At 41.1% G+C, this 18,923-nt stretch overlaps 2 protein-coding genes across 2 annotated transcripts; both read left to right on the top strand.

The window, feature by feature from the left end:
• The first annotated feature begins 1,649 nt into the window (after positions 1-1,649).
• Positions 1,650-11,844, top strand: LOC139943775 (monocarboxylate transporter 13-like). Its single transcript, XM_071940610.1, has 6 exons — positions 1,650-2,454; positions 7,138-7,434; positions 8,203-8,666; positions 9,546-9,681; positions 10,390-10,533; positions 10,867-11,844. The coding sequence occupies exons 1-6, from the start codon at positions 2,277-2,279 to the stop codon at positions 11,076-11,078; spliced, it is 1,431 nt and encodes a 476-aa protein (XP_071796711.1). The 5' UTR covers positions 1,650-2,276; the 3' UTR covers positions 11,079-11,844.
• A 3,735-nt stretch (positions 11,845-15,579) lies between these two features.
• On the top strand, positions 15,580-18,574 carry LOC139941090 (small ribosomal subunit protein uS12m-like). The gene is made up of 3 exons (XM_071937520.1): positions 15,580-15,727; positions 16,661-16,745; positions 17,071-18,574. Exons 2-3 carry the CDS (start codon positions 16,664-16,666, stop codon positions 17,475-17,477), a joined length of 489 nt encoding a protein of 162 aa, XP_071793621.1. The 5' UTR covers positions 15,580-15,727; positions 16,661-16,663; the 3' UTR covers positions 17,478-18,574.
• Positions 18,575-18,923: the final 349 nt, after the last annotated feature.

Here is an 18,923-nt window from a genome sequence, read left to right as displayed (position 1 = left end):
ATTCCAAGCTTTACGCGCGCGCCCCAGTATTTGCGAAAAGGTCTATGCACCTAATTTCAAGCTTTACGCGCGCGCCCCAGTATTTGCGAAAAGGTCTATTAATTTACCCGGTTGAAGGAATTGCGCCGCCATTGTTCGGCCGCGTGTTTATGCACGCAGCATAGCGCAATGTCCTATCCAGTCAGTATAATGGAGATCAATGAGCTGTGCGTAGCACGTATACACGTGTGCACTTTTGCATTGTTTATAAATCAAATATGGCGGATGATGACGCTTAGTGCAATCCATCTATTGATTTGTGAAATCGGCCCTAGTATCAATACATGTTCCTCATGCATGAGGTGGTATTAAAATAAGCCCAACGTTAGCAAGGTCGCAAGTCACGGATCGCAGCCTTCGAGAAACTAGATACAAGCTTTCAACTTAAATAAATTCAATTGATTTTGATTTGCGTACATGTGTAAATGAACGAGGCCGGGCCACTTTTTGTAGAAGTCACGCTGCTCGTCTCTTCTGACAGATTACCTTTACGGGGCAGGTATAGTGTGGACAATGAAACAACAAACAAGAGTAGCAAATACCAGTATTCTCACCACAGCATATGCATATTTCTAACAAACCTGTGACTTTTTTTACTCAATTAATTGGTCATTAAAGGCAGTGGACACTATTGGTAATTACTCAAAATAATTATTGCCATAAAACCTTTTTTGGTGACGAGTAATGGGGAGAGGTTGATGGTATAAAACATTGTGTGAATCGGCTCCCTCTGAAGTGCCATAGTTTTCGAGAAAGAAGTAATTTTCCACGAATTTGATTTCGAGACCTCAAGTTTAGAACTTGAGATCTCGAAATTAACCATCTAAACGCACACAACTCCGTGTGACAAGGGTTATTTTTCTTTCATTATTATCTCGCAAGTTCGATGACCGATTGAGCTCAAATTTTCACATGTTTGTTATTTTATGCATATGTTGAGATACACCAACTGTGAAGGCTAGTCTTTGACAATTACCAACAGTGTCCACTGCCTTTAAAACTGCAGCACAAATTTGTGTGCTTATATAGATGACTAAAAAGATTTCACGTCTGAAGTCTTTATAATTTGAGATAGAAATTACTTCTTTCTCAAAAACTACGTTATGACCAGAGGGAGCCGTTTATCACAGTGTTTAATACTATCAACATTTCTCCATAGCCCATTACCAAGTACTATACATTGTATTATTTTGAGTATTAACCAATAGTGTTCAGTGTCAAACTGTGTTAAAACCTCCCTCTGTATGTTCTATCGGTCTTAGTTTTGTGTAGGTCGTTTTTCACCGTATATTTTGCTCGCGTAACACCATGTGTTGGTACTTGCTGGGTAGATCATGCTCTTTATGAGATCTTGTCTTGCTATCATTCTACGTTTTTCATCGTTATTTCATGGAGCAATCGATTAAAAAGACCGATATGTATATATATGCAAAAAGACCGATCAATCCAAGATGCAAAAGACCGATCAATGTGTTGATGGTATTTTATGCATCTTTGGCGTTCCATATGTTGTCTCGGCGTCTCTGTGATTGCATAACACGGCCGAATGCTAGCTAGTCACAATGTAATGTCTACTGTTGAAACATGACAAAGCATGTGATAATAATGGTCGTTCTTCACAACGCAAATATGTTTCAGCACCCGTGTTTATTATCTTGTTTCACTCGTACACATAGGCCTACAACGTTGTTCCTGGATTACTTTGGAGCATGATGGTTCGTGCACGGAGCAATAAACTATTGCTTCATCGACATAATTTTGCAGACCTCATCACGCATCTGTCGCCATCCTCACTCTACAGAGCTTCATCATACCATTCCTTGCTCTATGATCGCATTAACCGGGCACGCTAATTCTACACCCGTTTTTAGACAGAGAAACCTTCTGCGTGCGAAGTGGTGTCGGACCACTTACTCTATGGTCGACGTTTCGAGAGGGTGGTGCAGCGGAGCAAACAGCGGGATCATCACAACCTGACTAAACCACTACCATAGCATCCCTGGGCAGATGCAAGTGGATGGGGCCACACTAGAGAGTGGATATTTCACAGTATTCTGGAAATCTAAATAAAAAATTTTATCGACACATTATTCGAGAAGAAGACTTCATAAAATACTCATAGTGCCTGTTTCAGAATAATATGCCTAGTCTGTAGTAAAAAAAAAAATCACAGACAAAGAGAAGCTAGATTGCATCCCAGCTGTCCCTTTGTGTGTGTCAGTGTTGAGAGAGAGACCATGGAGGTTCACAATAACCGGGGATGTTCATCCTGCACCCCTAGACGTGATTGCTGTTCGTGGATAATCATACTCTCATCGTTCTGCGTGAACTTTATCATTTTCGGAACTTTGTATAACTACAGCATTCTTTTTGTAAGTTTGGAAGAACAGTTTGATACAGGTGCAACCTTGATAGGTAAGGCATGGTTTACTTTCAATGTGATGGTTGCAGTTCCGTAAAGGGAAGGTACACGTTTGGTTATTACTCAACACTAGCACACAACAAGTGTTTTTTTTTTCTTTCATCATTTTCTCCCAACTCCGATGACCAGTTGAGCTCAAATTTTCACAGGTTTGTTATTTTGTGCATATGTTGGGATACACCAAGTGAGAACACTGGTCTTTGACAATTAACAATAGTGTACCTTCCCTTTAAGTGCTCCATCACATTTACCGGTCTTGATTATCTCACATGGCCCCCTTCAAATCATGGATTATTATCCAACTGTGACCAACTTGGATGTTATCTCACATGGCCCCCTTCAAATCATGGATTATTATCCAACTGTGACCAACTTGGATGTTATCTCACATGGCCCTCTAGAAATCATGGATATTATTATCCCATATTTTGCTGACCAACTTGGATAATGTTATCTCACATGGCCCTTTACAAATCATGGATATTATTATCCCATATTTTGCTGACCAACTTGGATAGTGTTATCTCACATGGCCCTCTACAAATCATGGATATTATTATCCCATATTTTGCTGACCAACTTGGATAATGTTATCTCACATGGCCCTCTAAAAATCATGGATATTATTACCCCATACTTGGCTGACCAACTTGGATAATGTTATCTCACATGGCCCTCTAGAAATCATGGATATTATTCTCCGATACTTGGCTGACCAACTTGGATAAAGTTATCTCACATGGCCCTCTAGAAATCATGGTTATTATTATTCCATATTTTGCTGACCAACTTGGATAATGTTATCTCACATGGCCCTCTACAAATCATGGATATTATCCCATATTTTGCTGACCAACTTGGATAAAGTTATCTCACTTGGCCATCTACATGATCATTATCCCACACTTGGCTGACCAACTTTGATAATGTTATACCTCTATGGTTATACTCACATGGCCCTGTACAAACCATGGATATTATTATCCCATACTTGGCTGACCAACTTGGATAAAGATATTTCACATGGCCCTTTACAAGTTATTATCCCATGCTCTCTATAATTATGGATAATAACATATCCAATAGGCCCCCTACTTATCTTTCATTTTGGATATTGTTATCTCGCTCGTTGTTTCTATCAATCCAACATCATACAGTTCAAATGCAGTATATGATGTCGAATCTCTGACTACATGTTGATTAGTTTATCCACATTTGACCGAGGGGCCCAACTTGGTGATAAGCAATGTCTGGCACTAGGTAGCCTTGATCAAGGCTGTGTAGACCGTAGACTAATAAAGCTGAAACCATAGAGCACCTCAGCTGCCCGAATATCCCCCGACTAACTCTAAACAGAATAGCACACCGTACTCTCACCCTACCCACACAGCGCCTGTAATATGTACATCCACGCAGCCCCACACACACACTCACCGCTATTGTGGGTGATAGCGGTGAGTGTGTAATAGCGGTGTGGGTGAGAGTACGGTGTGCTATTCTGTTTAGAGTCAATCGGGGGATATTCGGGCGGCTGAGGTGCTCTATGGTTTAGCTTTATTAGTCTACACAGCCTTGATCAAGGCTAGGCACTAGGGAGCTAAGGCCCATTCACACGAGCGCTGCAAACGAGGGTCCCGTGCGATTTCATAACATCGATGTTATGAAATCGCAAATCCACGTCGTGTGAATGCTATGTATGTTACGAAATTACCTGGGTCCCGTGTTGTTCATAACACAGATCGAGACCTCCTCCAAAAAATCGCATCGATGTTATAATCATGGGGAGCCATCGTCTGAACCGAATGCCTGCGATCGTAACGAGGGACCGCTGCGTTGACACGTGTAGAACTATGGAGGAAGAAATGGGCGAACTATAGCATGCATATACATGTACATGTACATACACGTGATGTATATCTGCTCAACGCTGGACAACGATCGTTTGGCTGGTGGGTTTTGTGGCCGGATGCTAGACCAGTCCAAACCTTGAAGCAAAAACATCGTTCAATCGGGAGCAGAATACGTCTTTTGGCAAAGCTTTTCGATGTTTTAATTCACCATTTGTTATGTCTCATCAATAATTCCATATCTACAAAACATTTTCATTCAACAATGTAGCGTTTTTAACGTCAAAAACTCTATTTGAATCGTGAAATTTTGTGTTTTTCTTCGACTCGAACATGACTCGACGTTGCTGGATCGCTGCATTTCAAGACAAGCTCAAACCTTGAATCAAAAACATCGTTCATTCGGAAGCAGAATACGTCATTTGGTTAAGCTTTTCGATGTTTTAATTCATTATTTGGTATGTGTCATCAATAACTTCATATCTATAAAGCATTTCCATTCAACAATGTAGCATTTTTAACGTCCAAAAAGCTATTTGAATCGTGTTTTTCTTTTTTTAGCTTCGAAAACGTAACCCCCTTCCCGCCGGCCGCCGGGATGAGAGTTACGTTATCGCAAATGTTTGTAAAATATTCTACATTTTATGTGACTTAAAATGAAATTGATTTCAATGAAATTGTATTATTTTATTCCTTTTAACTGTAATCGCTTGTAGACTTTAGTCCATGCAGTCAAGCCTACCCAAACGAGGGACGTATGTTTACATGAGTGTGTGTGTGTGTCGTGTGAATGCTCGCTAAAAAATCGCACGCGGTAAAGGTGACAGACGGCTGGCGCCCTTAACCAGGGACCCTCGTTTGCAGCGCTCGTGTGAATGGGCCTCTAGTGTACAACATTACAAAACAAGGATAAACTACCTCAAACCATGCTCAAACCATCTCAAACTTGATGACTAACTTTTACTGTTGACCAATTGAACGAGCGATAGTTGTTTCATTATGTTTCACTGGACGTTTTCGGTCAATCAACATTTTCCGAACACATGAAAAACGGGTCCACCAAAATAGACGAACAAATATCGTCATAATGTTTCCGCAGTGGACTTTGTATATTTAAAAGGGATACATGTTTTCACAAAGCTTCCTTTTTTGTGTAGTTTTTATACACAAATTTGCTTAATTTGACAGGATGTGCTTCTTTTTAAAGGATTAACTTTTTTGAATCGATTTAGAAAAACAAAATTGTCCTATTGAAAAGCACTACGACAGTGGCAATTTCGTAGAGTGCAGAATACATGATGGTTTAATATCTTTACTGCTGATGGTCACAGCTAAACTGAAATGAAAAACAATTGTGCGTACCGGCTATGCGCCACAGGCGATAAGGTCATCCCATGGAGATTGCGATCAATAGTCGGCAATGCATAACATTAAAAAGGAAGCGCAGGGTCAGGCATCCAAAACTGCCAACTCAGTCGGCCGGAACATGGTCAGAAGTTCCCTGACTGCGGAGGGTATAGAACGCTAAAGGGCAAATAATCCGGTCAACACATCGATGTCTCTTTTGCATCGATCGATCAGTCTTTTGCATCGATCGATCGGTCTCATCCATTGATCGATCTAGCGCATCGATCGATTGGTAATTTTCATTGGGGGGTGATCATTGTGTACTTTATAGATCGATCATTGAAAAAGAGCGATTAATATAGAGCAAGATTGAAAAGAGCGATCAATTGAACTAAAAAAAAAAAAAAAAAATCGGTTAAAAAGGAGCGATCGGTTGTAGACCCCTGTGAAGAAATAGGATCAGAAAAGAAGTTTTTATTCATCTTTATCGATCAAAAAAAGGTTTATATTGGAAAAAATATAGGCAAGAGACCGCATATCAAAATGTTTGTCCACCATCCAAATCACTTAATAGCCCTCTACTTGAAAGTGGCCTGTTCAACAAGCGACTCATTTTCGAAGAGCCTGCCCTATGGCAGTCTTTTTGTCGTGCCCCTTTCGAACAAAATGATATGGTGCTAATATTGGTGACTGTAATTTGTTCGTATTGCATGTAGGCCCAATACAAACATTTCAGCTGGGTATGCTTGAAGCGAACCATTTGTGGGTTAAAGGGTCAACCAATGGCATGTCAGTCTTGGCAATGTCGTTATACAGAGCACCGGACTCAAGCGCTGGTGTTTCTGATCAGCAGAGTGAGGTTCGAGTCCTTGTCATGACACTTGTATCAATGAGCAAGTTAAAGGAACACGTTGCCTTGGATCGGACGAGGTGGTCTATGAATAGCGTTTGAAACCGTTTGTTATGAAATGCATATGGTTAGAAAGTAGTTTTAAAAGTAGAATATGAATGATCCACACAAGTATCACTCAAAATTGCACGGTTTTCATTTTACGTCGCGAACTACGGTCGGCCATTTATGGGAGTCAAGTTTTTGTCTCCCATAAATGGCCGACCGTGTTTGTCGACGAGGTAAAACAAAGACCACGCAATTTCGAAGCATATTTGTGAAGACCATTGTAATCTACTTTTACAACATCTTTCTAACCATACCGATTTTATAACAAACGGTTACAGAACGCTTTTCAAAGACCAACTCGACCGATCCAAGGCAACGTGTTCCTTTAAACAGTCGAAGAGAATGTTTTCCACATTAGATATCAGACGGTGTGATTTTTGTAATGGTATCTATCAACCCACATACTTTGTGATTAAACATGGATTCCAACCCAATCAAAACAACTTACACCCCACAGAAGGTTTGTTCAAGAGTTCTTTTGCGACAATTTATTTTTCTGTATGTATATATTTTTTTTATTATAGGGTTGGTTGGTTCCATCGCAAATGGCCTGACATTTTTAGTGGCTCCTCTGACGGCACTGCTTCTACAGAGGTTAAGTTGTCGAGTTGTCATTCTTGCTGGCATGTTGCTCTACTGCGCAGGACTGTTTACGACGTCATTTGTAACCGAGTTCGGGTACATGTACCTCACGTTCGGCGTCCTTATGGGGATCGGAGCCAACTTTAGCATCTACTCATCAAACTACCTGCTACTCGTGTGGTTTCGAGATGCGAACCACGCACGAGCATTTGCGATGGCTGTTACAGGATCATCTTGCGGTACGATTTAGTCAACTTTCCTTCGGGAGAAAGTGGACAATATTTGGATAATGTCAGTAACAGTTATTCAGTGACAGATAGCGTGACCACGTTTGCTGTGAGGGGGAGGGCTTAAGAACCCCGATGCCATTTCACACGGGAAAATGTACAGGCAACTCTAGTAGAGTTCATGGCAACCCCAAAGTTAAAGAAAACACTCCACTTGTTAATATCCACACAATTTTTCAGGGGACAGTAAGCTTATTGGGAGGTTTTAGACGCGAGCAAAAATGTGAACGTCAGAAAGTTGTGTCGTTTCTAGGTGACGTCACCACTTTGGGCTTATTTCATGCTCCCGTACGACGTCTATCGTACATGACGTGAGAAACGGTAACTTCACGTGAGGTTTCTACACAACAATTTTCTGACGATCACGTTCCCGTTTTTGCTGGCGTAACGTGCAGCTAAACCTCCCCTATGTCAGTCAAATGTCTTATGTTTCTACCGAAGTGTTCGTACATCCAAAACAAAGTACAAAATTCATGATTAAGTATGCCTTTGTTTTTTCAAAAGGCGTCTCTTAACACACCCTTTTCTGCTTAAGTGTTTCTGACCATAAAGTTTTTTTTATTGAATACAGCTGTTGACAATTGAAATGATGGTCTACACAAGTGCCTTCAGAAAAAAAAGAATACATTGGCAAAACTATCTTAACATTATCCAATGGAAAACAAAATTAACAGTTCAATTTTGTTTATACAGTGTATATTTTTTCCTCCTTCTATATAGGTATGTTGGCGGTGAGCCCCTTGCTAACGAATTTAATTATTTCTTACGGATGGCGAATCGCACTTCGTATAATTGCCGGTGGGCTGTTGGTGTCCGGTCTTGCCTCTGTGGCTTTTTTGAAAAACCCACCTCTCGGAGACAACTCGACCGATAAAAAATGCCCACCTGAGAAAACAGCGCGGGGTTCCGGGGACGAAAAATCCCCTGAGACAACAACGTGGTTGAAACTAAATTCACTCAGTGAGGAATGTATAAACAATGGCAATACGAAGGATATGCACAGTAACTCTTTAAGACTAGAGGGGGAGGAGGAGGGGGAGGGGGAGGAGGAGGAGGAGAAACTGGATGACTTGCGGCCTGGAGTCAAAAGTGGCCTTGAGATGGTGAAGCATCTTGACCCTTGGGCATACTTCATAGCAACGATACTGGCTTTGCTTGGCTGGACTTTCTTTATCATCAATTTTGTTAGTAGTTTTTGTTTTCTCTGCTTTTTAAAACTTAAAGATTAAATTTGTAGTCACTTTTATTTGCCCGAATATATACAAAGAATTCAGAAAGCTCATTTTGTTTATTGATACTCATGCGCTATTGAGATTTATCACTCTACCCTCAATATTACTCGTTCTTGTTTCTGAATTGGCAAATAGTTGGATACAAAGAAAACTCCCAAAGAATGCGTAAAATAATGTTAGTTTTTTTCTCGAAAGTGTGACCATAAAATTTAAACAAGTTGGTTGCAAATTGAGTGAAATGCCAAAACGTTGATGGTTGAATTTCAACAGGTTGATGGTGAAATTTAAATAGTTTGGTGAACTTTCAACAGGCTAATTGTGAAAATTCAACAGTTGCTGGTTGATGATGCAATTTAAACTGGTGAAGGCCAAATGTCAACAGGTTGGTGGTTTAACTTCAACAGGTTGATATTGCAATTTCAAGCGGTAGGTAGCGAAATTTTAATCTGTTGATAGTGAAATATCAATAGCTTTACGGGTGAAACTTTTCTGGTTAATGATGACATTTCAATAGTTGGTGGTATGCGGAGTTTCCAAACAATACAAATGACTTTTTAATATTATCTTTAAAAAAACTAAGTCTTTTGATTTGGGTGAACGCACATGATGCTTTCTCTAAACAGAGCTTCACATTTCGTTCTCTTGAAACCAATTCAGTCTGAAAGAATTCGCTCTTCCAACAACTGTGCATCAAAGTGTTTACTGTGTTTCAAAACAAATCATTGATTATTTTGTCCAACAGGCAAGTTTTATGGAGCAACTTGGTATCACAAAAGATCAAGTGTCATTCGTCATCATGTTCTTTGCTGTTGGAGAAATTTGTGGTAAAATTATCGTGTCCGCAGTCGGCCACCGATTCCCAGTTGGCTCCTGTACGCCCCTGCCGCTTCGTCGATCTGTGGAGCTATGGCACTCGGGGTTATGGCCGCCTGCCGGAGCTTTCCACAGATGATGGTTCTCTCTATATGTGAGTTTGGGAGCGGGCTTGACATTCAGAGGTTACGACCCAAGTGTTCCGACACCCCTATGTTCCGACACGCATCCGACACGCCTATGTTCCCATCACCCCTATGTTCCCACACCCTGTTCCTTATACACCCCTCACATCAGCTGTGCCAACACCCCCAATATGTTCCGACACCCCTATGTTCCGACACCTCTATGTTCCGACACCCCTATGTTCTGACACGCATCCGACACGCCTATGTTCCCACACCCCTATGTTCCGACACCCTGTTCCTTATACACCCCTCACCTAAGCTGTGCCGACACCCCCAATATGTTCCGACACCCCTATGTTCCGACACGCAAATGTTCCGACATCCATGTACCGACATGCCTTTGTTAAACACACCAATGTAACCAGTTGGCAGTTTTTATTTTAAATTTGATAAGTGTTATTTTAACACCCAGTGTAAATGTAGATGTTTTTTATATAATTGTGACAACACCGATGATGTCAATTTAACAACACCTTGTGGCCATGTATATCGTAAAAAAAATAATTAGTTAAAATTATGCATGTGGAGTCATAAAACTGACCATTATCAAGTGATTGCATTCATCAAAATTGCATAATTTAAGACGTCTGTTGTATTTATTCATGCTATCTTAAGGAAACTCTTATTTCTAAACGAGATTTCTTGGATTTCCCCCATTTGAATTCGATATCTAGTTTCAGGATTGTTCAGATCGGGACTCTTTGGGGCGACCGCCTCGGTTTCAGCCACGCTGTTTCGCGAGTACAGTACCGGAGCAACTGCCGCAATAGGCTTCTTTCCTTTTGGCATTGGGATTGTACTCAGTGCGCCACTTTCAGGTAAGAATCTGTCAAATATATAGTTTCTATATGCCGTTCAATTCTCATTTAAGTTTTTGCATACTTCTTTATTGTCATAATCCAGATAGTTCTTCTGTCTGCCTGTACGTTTTTAATTTTTTTTTGATTGTCCAAAGTATGCCTTCAGTTTATGCATTTTGATAAGTAAAGATAAGCTGCTACAAGATTTTTAAAAGGCCTCCACGCGCTTTCCCGCTAGTTTATTCATATCCTGTCTTTTATTAATATAGTTCTGTAATTAATCGTGGAAATGTGTTATACTGGGAAATAATGTGAATTGAATAACAACTTACTTTTCCCCATTTATTCCAGGTGGTTTGTACGATGTGACGGGCAGTTACACCCTTTGTTTGGTCATCATAGCCGCCATCTTTCTTTGCTCCTCTGTGTGTTTTGCATTCGTCCCTGTACGGAGACGCAAATGGCCGGCATGTTCGTTCTTTCCGAGGTGCTGTTGTTCTTCGGCAGTGGACGAAACAAAACCAAACAACAACGAAGTTTATAGTAGACCAGCCAAACTTTAAAAAGTGCTCTAGAAAAAAAAAACCACAGCATAGTTTGTTAATGGCTGGCATCCATGCTAGATGTATGGATCATGGGCTCGGGAAGACGATTAGGGTGGATGCCCAGCTTGATTTTGAATTTTAAGGTCATTTTGGGGTAAAAAGGTCAAAAAAGGTCAAAAATCAATATTTTCAAAATTTGTGTCAAATTTATTCACATGTGATAGATCTATCCATAAAATGTATTTTAACTTATGTAATTAACGTATAAACTTTGACCTTGTGCACAAATGTATTTACGCTCGTGCTGATGCTGACACTTCTATTGGGTCATTATAGCATGCCACTGTTTGGCCCAGGTTGGCCAGCTGCTTGGGTAGATAATGCCCACAGCTAGCTGGAGGAAGGTTTGCCAAAATTACACAGTTACAGTTGCCATTACTCGCCCAGTACAGGGCCAATGAGTTACGTTCAAGTCTATGTATTCTGTATCGGGCCGACACAGTGTACCACTATTGGCCCGTTACTGGCCAGATCATGTTCAGTGTGTAACTAATACGTTAACTAATAAAATCTACTACTAATTGCACACGTGATTCCAGAACTAGAGATAAACACACAATACAAGTAGCCAACTGCCAGAAAGCTACTAAAAACAGTAAGGGACCTATTGGCCACGAAAAGATTTTCTGTACCATTTTCCCGAAGTGGTGTGCAGAGAGTTGGTAACTGTTCCTCGCAAACTGCAAAAGACATTACATTTTTTGTTTGTAAGTCAGGCTCAGAAGTTTAGCCAAATAAATTAAACTGTAATTAAACTGTATACATTGACTCTTATTACCAGTGCTTGGGCGTCGCCCTCTTTATCATCAAGCGGGCCCGAAACCATGGGCATCAATCGGGTCGAGGGGTGGTGGGGGGGGGGGGGGGGGGGGGGGGGCGACTGGGGGGCATTTTTGTTAGGGTGGGGACACAATATAAAATGTCCCCCATGTGTTTGACCAGCTCAACTATGCACCTGTACCTGTGTCCCGCCATGGGCATCAATCCTGGGGGAAACTGATGACACCACTTTCTGAAGGGTGGGTGACACTATATCAAATGTATGGTGGCCCTGAAGGGACATCGCATATCGCAAACGTGTGCGCACACGTATGCAATGTGAAACAATTCGCATATATGTGCGCACACGTATGCAATGTGAAACAATTCGCGAATATGTGCGCACACGTATGCAATGTCGTGAAACAATTCGCGAATATGTGCGCACACGTATGCAATATCGTGAAACAATTCGCATATATGTGCGCACACGTATGCAATGGTCGTGAAACAATTCGCGAATATGTGCGCATACGTATGCAATGTCGTGATACAATTCGCGAATATGTACGCAGACGTGTGCAATGTCGTGAAACAAATCGCGAATATGTGCGCACACGTATGCAATATCGTGAAACAATTCGCAAAAATGTGCGCAGACGTATGCAATGTCGTGAAACAATTCGCGAATATGTGCGCAGACGTATGCGAATTTATTTGCAATGTCGTGAATTTTATTGCATACCTTGTCGCATACCTTTCAATTAAATTCCTAATGAACTGGGGAGTTGTAGCAGCTATTGTTGGGCAATCCTGTCGCTTCGTGAAACTACTTTGGTAATGAAATTTGCGGCTGGCGTGGCGGCTCGAATTAGCGGCTGGACTTTTTGGCCGTAAATTGAGAATTCGCGGCTGGTATTCGCGGCTGGGAATTTGCGGCTGAGAATTCGCGGCTAGCTTCAGCTTGGTGTAGAGATGGCCGCACTAAAATGTACCTGCATGGTACCCAAGCTCCTGCCTTGATGAAGTATATTTGGTATACAAAATGGGACCAGTGCCAGTTTGCGTACTCCCTAGATCACTAACAAATTGACCGCAACTATGACATCATCCCAAAGCTATGCGACAAGGTATGCAATAAAATTCACGACATTGCAAACAAATTCGCATACGTCTGCGCACATATTCGCGAATTGTTTCACGACATTGCATTCATGTGCGCACATATATTCGCGAATTGTTTCACGACATTGCATACGTGTGCGCACATATTCGCAAATTGTTTCACGACATTGCATACGTGTGCGCACATATTCGCGAATTGTATCACGACATTGCATACGACTGCGCACATATTCGCGAATTGTTTCACGACATTGCATACGACTGCGCACATATTCGCGAATTGTTTCACGACATTGCATACGTGTGCGCACATATTCGCGAATTGGTTCACGATATTGCATATGTATGCGCACACGTTTGCGATATGCGATGTTCCTTCAGGGCCACCATACTAATGCCCCCCCCTAATGCCCCCCCCCCTCCTTGGCTAAGTTTGTACAACAGAGCATCTAAAAAGCAAACAAAATTCCGGGCCGCTATAGCGGTGCCGACCCACGCCGCAAAGGCTTCTCACTCGCATGCTCACCCTTGACAGATTTGCACTCTAAATGTGAAGACGCTGTTTACCCAAAAGGTTCTACTGCGGCTAACATTTTAAAGGCTTTTCGTTCTTTTTCACTCACTATGCCTGTTGTTGGCCTAAGATTGCGACACAGAAAATACAATATTTTCCCGGGCCCGAGCGGCCCGGACCCCACACCGCAAATTACCCCCTTAAACTTCTTGACGATGCTGTGTGATGGTTGGATGAAACCCCGTCTATGAGGGGGGCACATTAACCCTCAGACGTCCCTAGATTCCACCAGAGAGTACTACACGGCCCGTTTTCACGGGGCCCTAAAGCAGGCCCGGACCCCACGACCGCAAAAGACCCGTTAATTTCTTTTCTGGATCCATCTTTTACGATGTTGGTGATGTTGGATGAAACCCCGTCTACATTTTGTTCAATCAATGTTATCACAGTTAATTTATTCTTTTTCGCCTTTTCAAGTTATTTCATTCTGTTTCTCAGCGCATAGGGACCATCACGGTGATATGCGCTATATAAGAACCGTCTATTATTATTATATGAGCAAGGGGCCACATCACCCCTCGGACGTCCTAGATTCCACAGAGAGTACTACACGGCCCGTTTTCACGGGGCCCTAAAGCAGGCCGGACCCCACGCCGCAAAAGAACCCGTTAATTCTTTTCTGGATCCATCTTTGACGATGCTGGTGATGGTTGGATGAAACCCCGTCTGAGCAAGGGGCACATCAACCCTCGGACGGAGGACGTCCCTAGATTGCACCAGAGTAGTTCTACGGCCTTAATTTTTCACGGGCCACTTAGCGGGCCCGACCCCACGCCGTACAAGACGGATTGACGACCATGCCCGACATGACTCCAGGCCCAATTTCATTGAGCTGCTAAGCACAAAAGTTTGCTAAGCATGAATTGGTTTTTCTTGATAAAAACAGGATTACCAAACCATTTCCACTGTTGCCCAGGTTGTATACTCCCAAGGGAGCTGAGAAACATTAAAAAGGGATGTATTGGCCCTATGACCAGGGCACTAATGTAAAGCGCTTAGAGAATCAAGTGTAGATATTAGGCGCTATATAAATCGAAAGTTATTATTATTATTAGTTTCAGGATAAGCAAAACAACAGCTGAATATCAGACAAGCACTATGCTAACAGTTTGAAATTTGGTTGGTAATCCTATCAAGGAAGACATTTCGTGCTAAGCAATTTTTTGTGCTTAGCAGCTCAATGAAATTGGGCCATGATGTCCTCCACATATCATTGGTGTATCGCCACAAGGAAAATCCTTTCGATTGCATCGCGCAATTGGAAACCATTGAAACGAAAGCAAAATCATTTGTTTCTTGGATGCAATTAAAGGCAGTGACACTATTGGTAAATTACTCAAAATTATTATTAGCATAAAACCTTACTTGGTAACGAGTAATGGGGGGCTGTTGGAGTATAAAACATTGTGATAAACGGCTCACTCTGAAGTGACGTAGTTTCTAGAAAGAAGAAATTTCCGCGAATTTGATTCGAGACCTCAGATTTATAATTTGAGAGTCTCGAAATCAAGCATTGAAACCACACAACTTCGTATTACAGGTGTTTGTTTCTTTCATTATTATCTTGCAACTTCGATGACCAAATTAAGCTCAAATTTTTACATGTTTGTTATTTTGTGCACCAAGTGAGAAGACTGATCTTTGACAAATTACCAATAGTGTCCAGGGTCTTTAAAAGATTGCTACGACACGTTATATTATCGTAAACTTTTGAGGAGATAAATGCCTATTTTGCCTAGCAACAACGGCTATCGGGCTACCACAAAATGTAAAAAGAAATCCTGAACTTTAGTTGTCCGATTATTTTATACGATTTGTTTTCAAGAGGCTGAGAATTTCAACATTGTTAGTATTTCCCATTCTCAATAACTTTTATCATTTTGGCGAAGCAGTTTTTGTTAAATTAATCGTCGCACAATGTTGCATTGGATCGAAAGCTAGCTAGCTAGAGACCAATGAATGAGTACAGGCGCCCTCCTTCGTCCGCAAAGTGAATGCTCAAATGCACGATGGCCAAGTTGGAAAGTTGATCGAGTGAGCAGAGGGAGAACCTCAATTTTTGGTTCAAAATTGATAGTAGAGAATGCAAGTATAGGCAGTTTTGAACGCCCGATCTTTACATAACATTGCCTTTCAAACAGCTAGCAAGGTAGGTTGCTCTTGCATCCCTCAACATAATGGAGTTTACTTTTATATGACTTGTCCAAATTCCGGACAGCCATTCACTGATTCAGTCGCTAGCTCATCAGTTCATCAACGACAACGCTTACCCTCCCCCCCCCCCCCCCCCACACACACACACTTTTTGTTTGTTCAGGACCTCCATTCACTTGGAAAAGTTCCGTTTGGCGCCACCCACGTTTTCAATCGATATGAGAATATTTATTAGTATCTAAAAAAGACTAATTTGGGTAATTTACCTCAATCGAGGTATCCCTTTTTCTTTTTTTGTGTAAAAATGAGTGAAAAAGTGGTGGATACATGATGATACAGAAAGTTAAATCCTATATATAGTAATCTCAAATTTCTAATTTGGGTGAAATTTTAACCGAAGCCGAAGTTCATCTCCAGATCATGTGATCCACAAGTTAAGTCAAATTCAAGGTAATAAATCACCACTTCCTTGTGTATTCAAAGACACTGGACACTATTGGTAATTGTCAAAGACGAGTCTTCTCACTTGCTCTATCTCACATGCATAAACATGATAAAATAACAAACCTGTGAAAATTTGACCTCAATCGGTCGTCAAAATTGCGAGAAATTAATGAAAGAAAAAAAAACCACCCTTGTCACACGACGTTGTGTGCAATCAGATGCTTGATTCAAGACTTCAAGTTCTAAATCTGAGGTCTCGAAATCAAATTCGTGGAAAATACCTTCTTTCTCGAAAAACTACGTCACTTCAGAGAGAGCCATTTCTCACAATTTTTTACACTACCAACCTTTCCCCATTACTCATTACCAAGTAAGGTTTTATGCTAATAAACATTTTGAGTATTTGCCTGTAAGCAAAGCTGAATTTTTACCACAGTATACCTCTCCGCTGTTTTCTAAATCAATTTTCTGGTTAACTTTGCAGAAAATGTTGGGCGTACTTCATCAGTGTCGGCAACAGCTGTCCCCTTGCCTTCAACTACGCAGTAGGTTTGCAGCTTGCAAAGCAGGTAAGTGTCACAACTCAACAGTTTTTGTGGTTGACAAAGTGGCTGACAAAGATTCACATGTTATTCAGAACAAATTTGGTTAAGTTGTTTTCCATTTATAAAGAGTGACGATAATCAAGGTAATGTGAACAAAATTATTCAACTCCCAACACTTGGTCTTCATCAAGGTTTGGATCTCTTCTGGTCAGGCCTCAGATTGTACGAGACGAGTAGGCTTTTCTTACACCTCCCCCCCCCCCACCTATTTGAACCATTTATTAACTTGAAAACAATCCCTTCTGACCCTTATTTTTGTTTCTAATGATTATATACATGTATGGTAAAGGGACATGTGAAAACACAAGCCTACTGATGAGACTGTGGCCGCAGAATACAACGCCCTTGTCCAGGAGCATCTCCTTGAATCAGCTTCACAGACGAGGCCCCTTCCGCAAGAAACCCAACCCCAAGAAGACTCATCCCACCGACCACCGGCCCCAGCTGAAGGGCGTCGTTCTTAAGACTCTGATAAGAAAGCCAAAGAAGCCCAACTCGGCCAACAGGAAGTGCGTCAAAGTGCGACTCAGTAATGGGAAGGAGGTTATCGCCTTCATCCCAGGGGAAGGTCATAATCTCCAAGAGCACAACATCGTTCTCGTGGAGGGGGGAAGGACGCAAGATCTTCCTGGGGTTAAACACACCGTCATCAGAGGCAAATTTGATTGTGGACATGTAGTTAAGAAAAAGAAATAGTGTTTGTATGCAAAGGTAGTAGTCTTGTACAGAAAACACTCTTAAGTTATATCTCTTTGGATTCTGCAGATATTCTATCTTCCAAAATCATGTGGATCAGCTTAGAATACTGCAATGAGAGTTTAATTACTGGCATTGAAGTGTGTCAACTTGGAACATGTAATGCACAAATAACATACATGTACTGGTATTAATATAACTATACAATGGCATATGCTCAAGCGCAATCTAGAAAATATACCGCAATACGTCTTGGGAAAGCAAGTACAGTTTACAAATAAAACAAGCTTCTTATACGGACACAATGGTGTATCAAGTAACTATGACAGGTTTTATTAGTTGTGTACTGCTTTAAAGTCGGAACACCATGATGGTTGCGTGTGTTGATTGGACTCTGATTTCACCCAGACTCCTTTTCATATGACATGCATACGGGCTATTGACAAGTTTCATAATATCCAATGAAACTTTTCAAAACATGGTGGATTTTTTAAGAGTTCAGCAATAAACTACTCTGCTTTCTCCCCATCCCCATGATGTACCTAAGTGCTGCCAAGGCAAGGATATAAGGCCTGATACTTCATGGAGGGACACTATTGGTAATTACTCAAAATAATTAATAGCATAAAACCTTACTTGGTAACGAGTAATGGGGAGAGGTTGATAGTATAAAACATTGTGAGAAACGGCTCCCTTTGAAGTGACGTAGTTTTCGAGAAAGAAGTCATTTTCATCGAATTTGATTTCGAGACCTCAGATTTAGAATTTGAGGTCTCGAAATCAAGCATCTGGAAGTGCACAACTTCGTGTGACAAGGGTGTTTTTTCTTTTATTATTATCTCCCAACTTTGATGACCGATTGAGCTCAAATTTTTACAGGTTTGTTATTTTATGCATTAGTTGAGATACAGCAAGTGAGAAGACTGGTCTTTGACAATTACCAATAGTGTCCAGGGTCTTTAAAAGGCATCAATACATTATCTAGGGGGGATAATATAATGACTACATATAATATCTGGTCTGCTGTTGGCCTGTCCATTTGCTGGGATGTGTCTTGTTAATAAATGTTTTGTTGATTGAAACAGGTCCAAGATGAAGCTTCTTGTATCTAACCCAGAATTATTATGACTCGGGATGATCTTGTAATAGTACATTGGTCCCAGAGTGTATAGACAGAACAGCGAATCTTGAATTTGTAAATAAAACTGACTTCTATCTGATGCCCGGTAGCATAATTCTTACTTATCTACCAGTCTAGTTGACCCTGATGGAGTCAAAGCCTTGATTCGAGTCAAGGCTCTTTGACAATGGCCAGCTTTATAAAACAGTTGTCTATGATTAGTCTGGCTGCTATGATAGCTTCTGTAAATTATTGAGAAAGCTGTTGGTGTTATTCATAAAAGTTTTCAACCTCGTGGATTTGCAGAACAATCCATTATAGCAAAA

The sequence above is a fragment of the Asterias amurensis genome, chromosome 1 (genome assembly GCF_032118995.1).
Source record: "Asterias amurensis chromosome 1, ASM3211899v1".
Classification (NCBI taxonomy): domain Eukaryota; kingdom Metazoa; phylum Echinodermata; class Asteroidea; order Forcipulatida; family Asteriidae; genus Asterias; species Asterias amurensis.
This window is presented reverse-complemented; position numbering and strand designations above follow the sequence as displayed.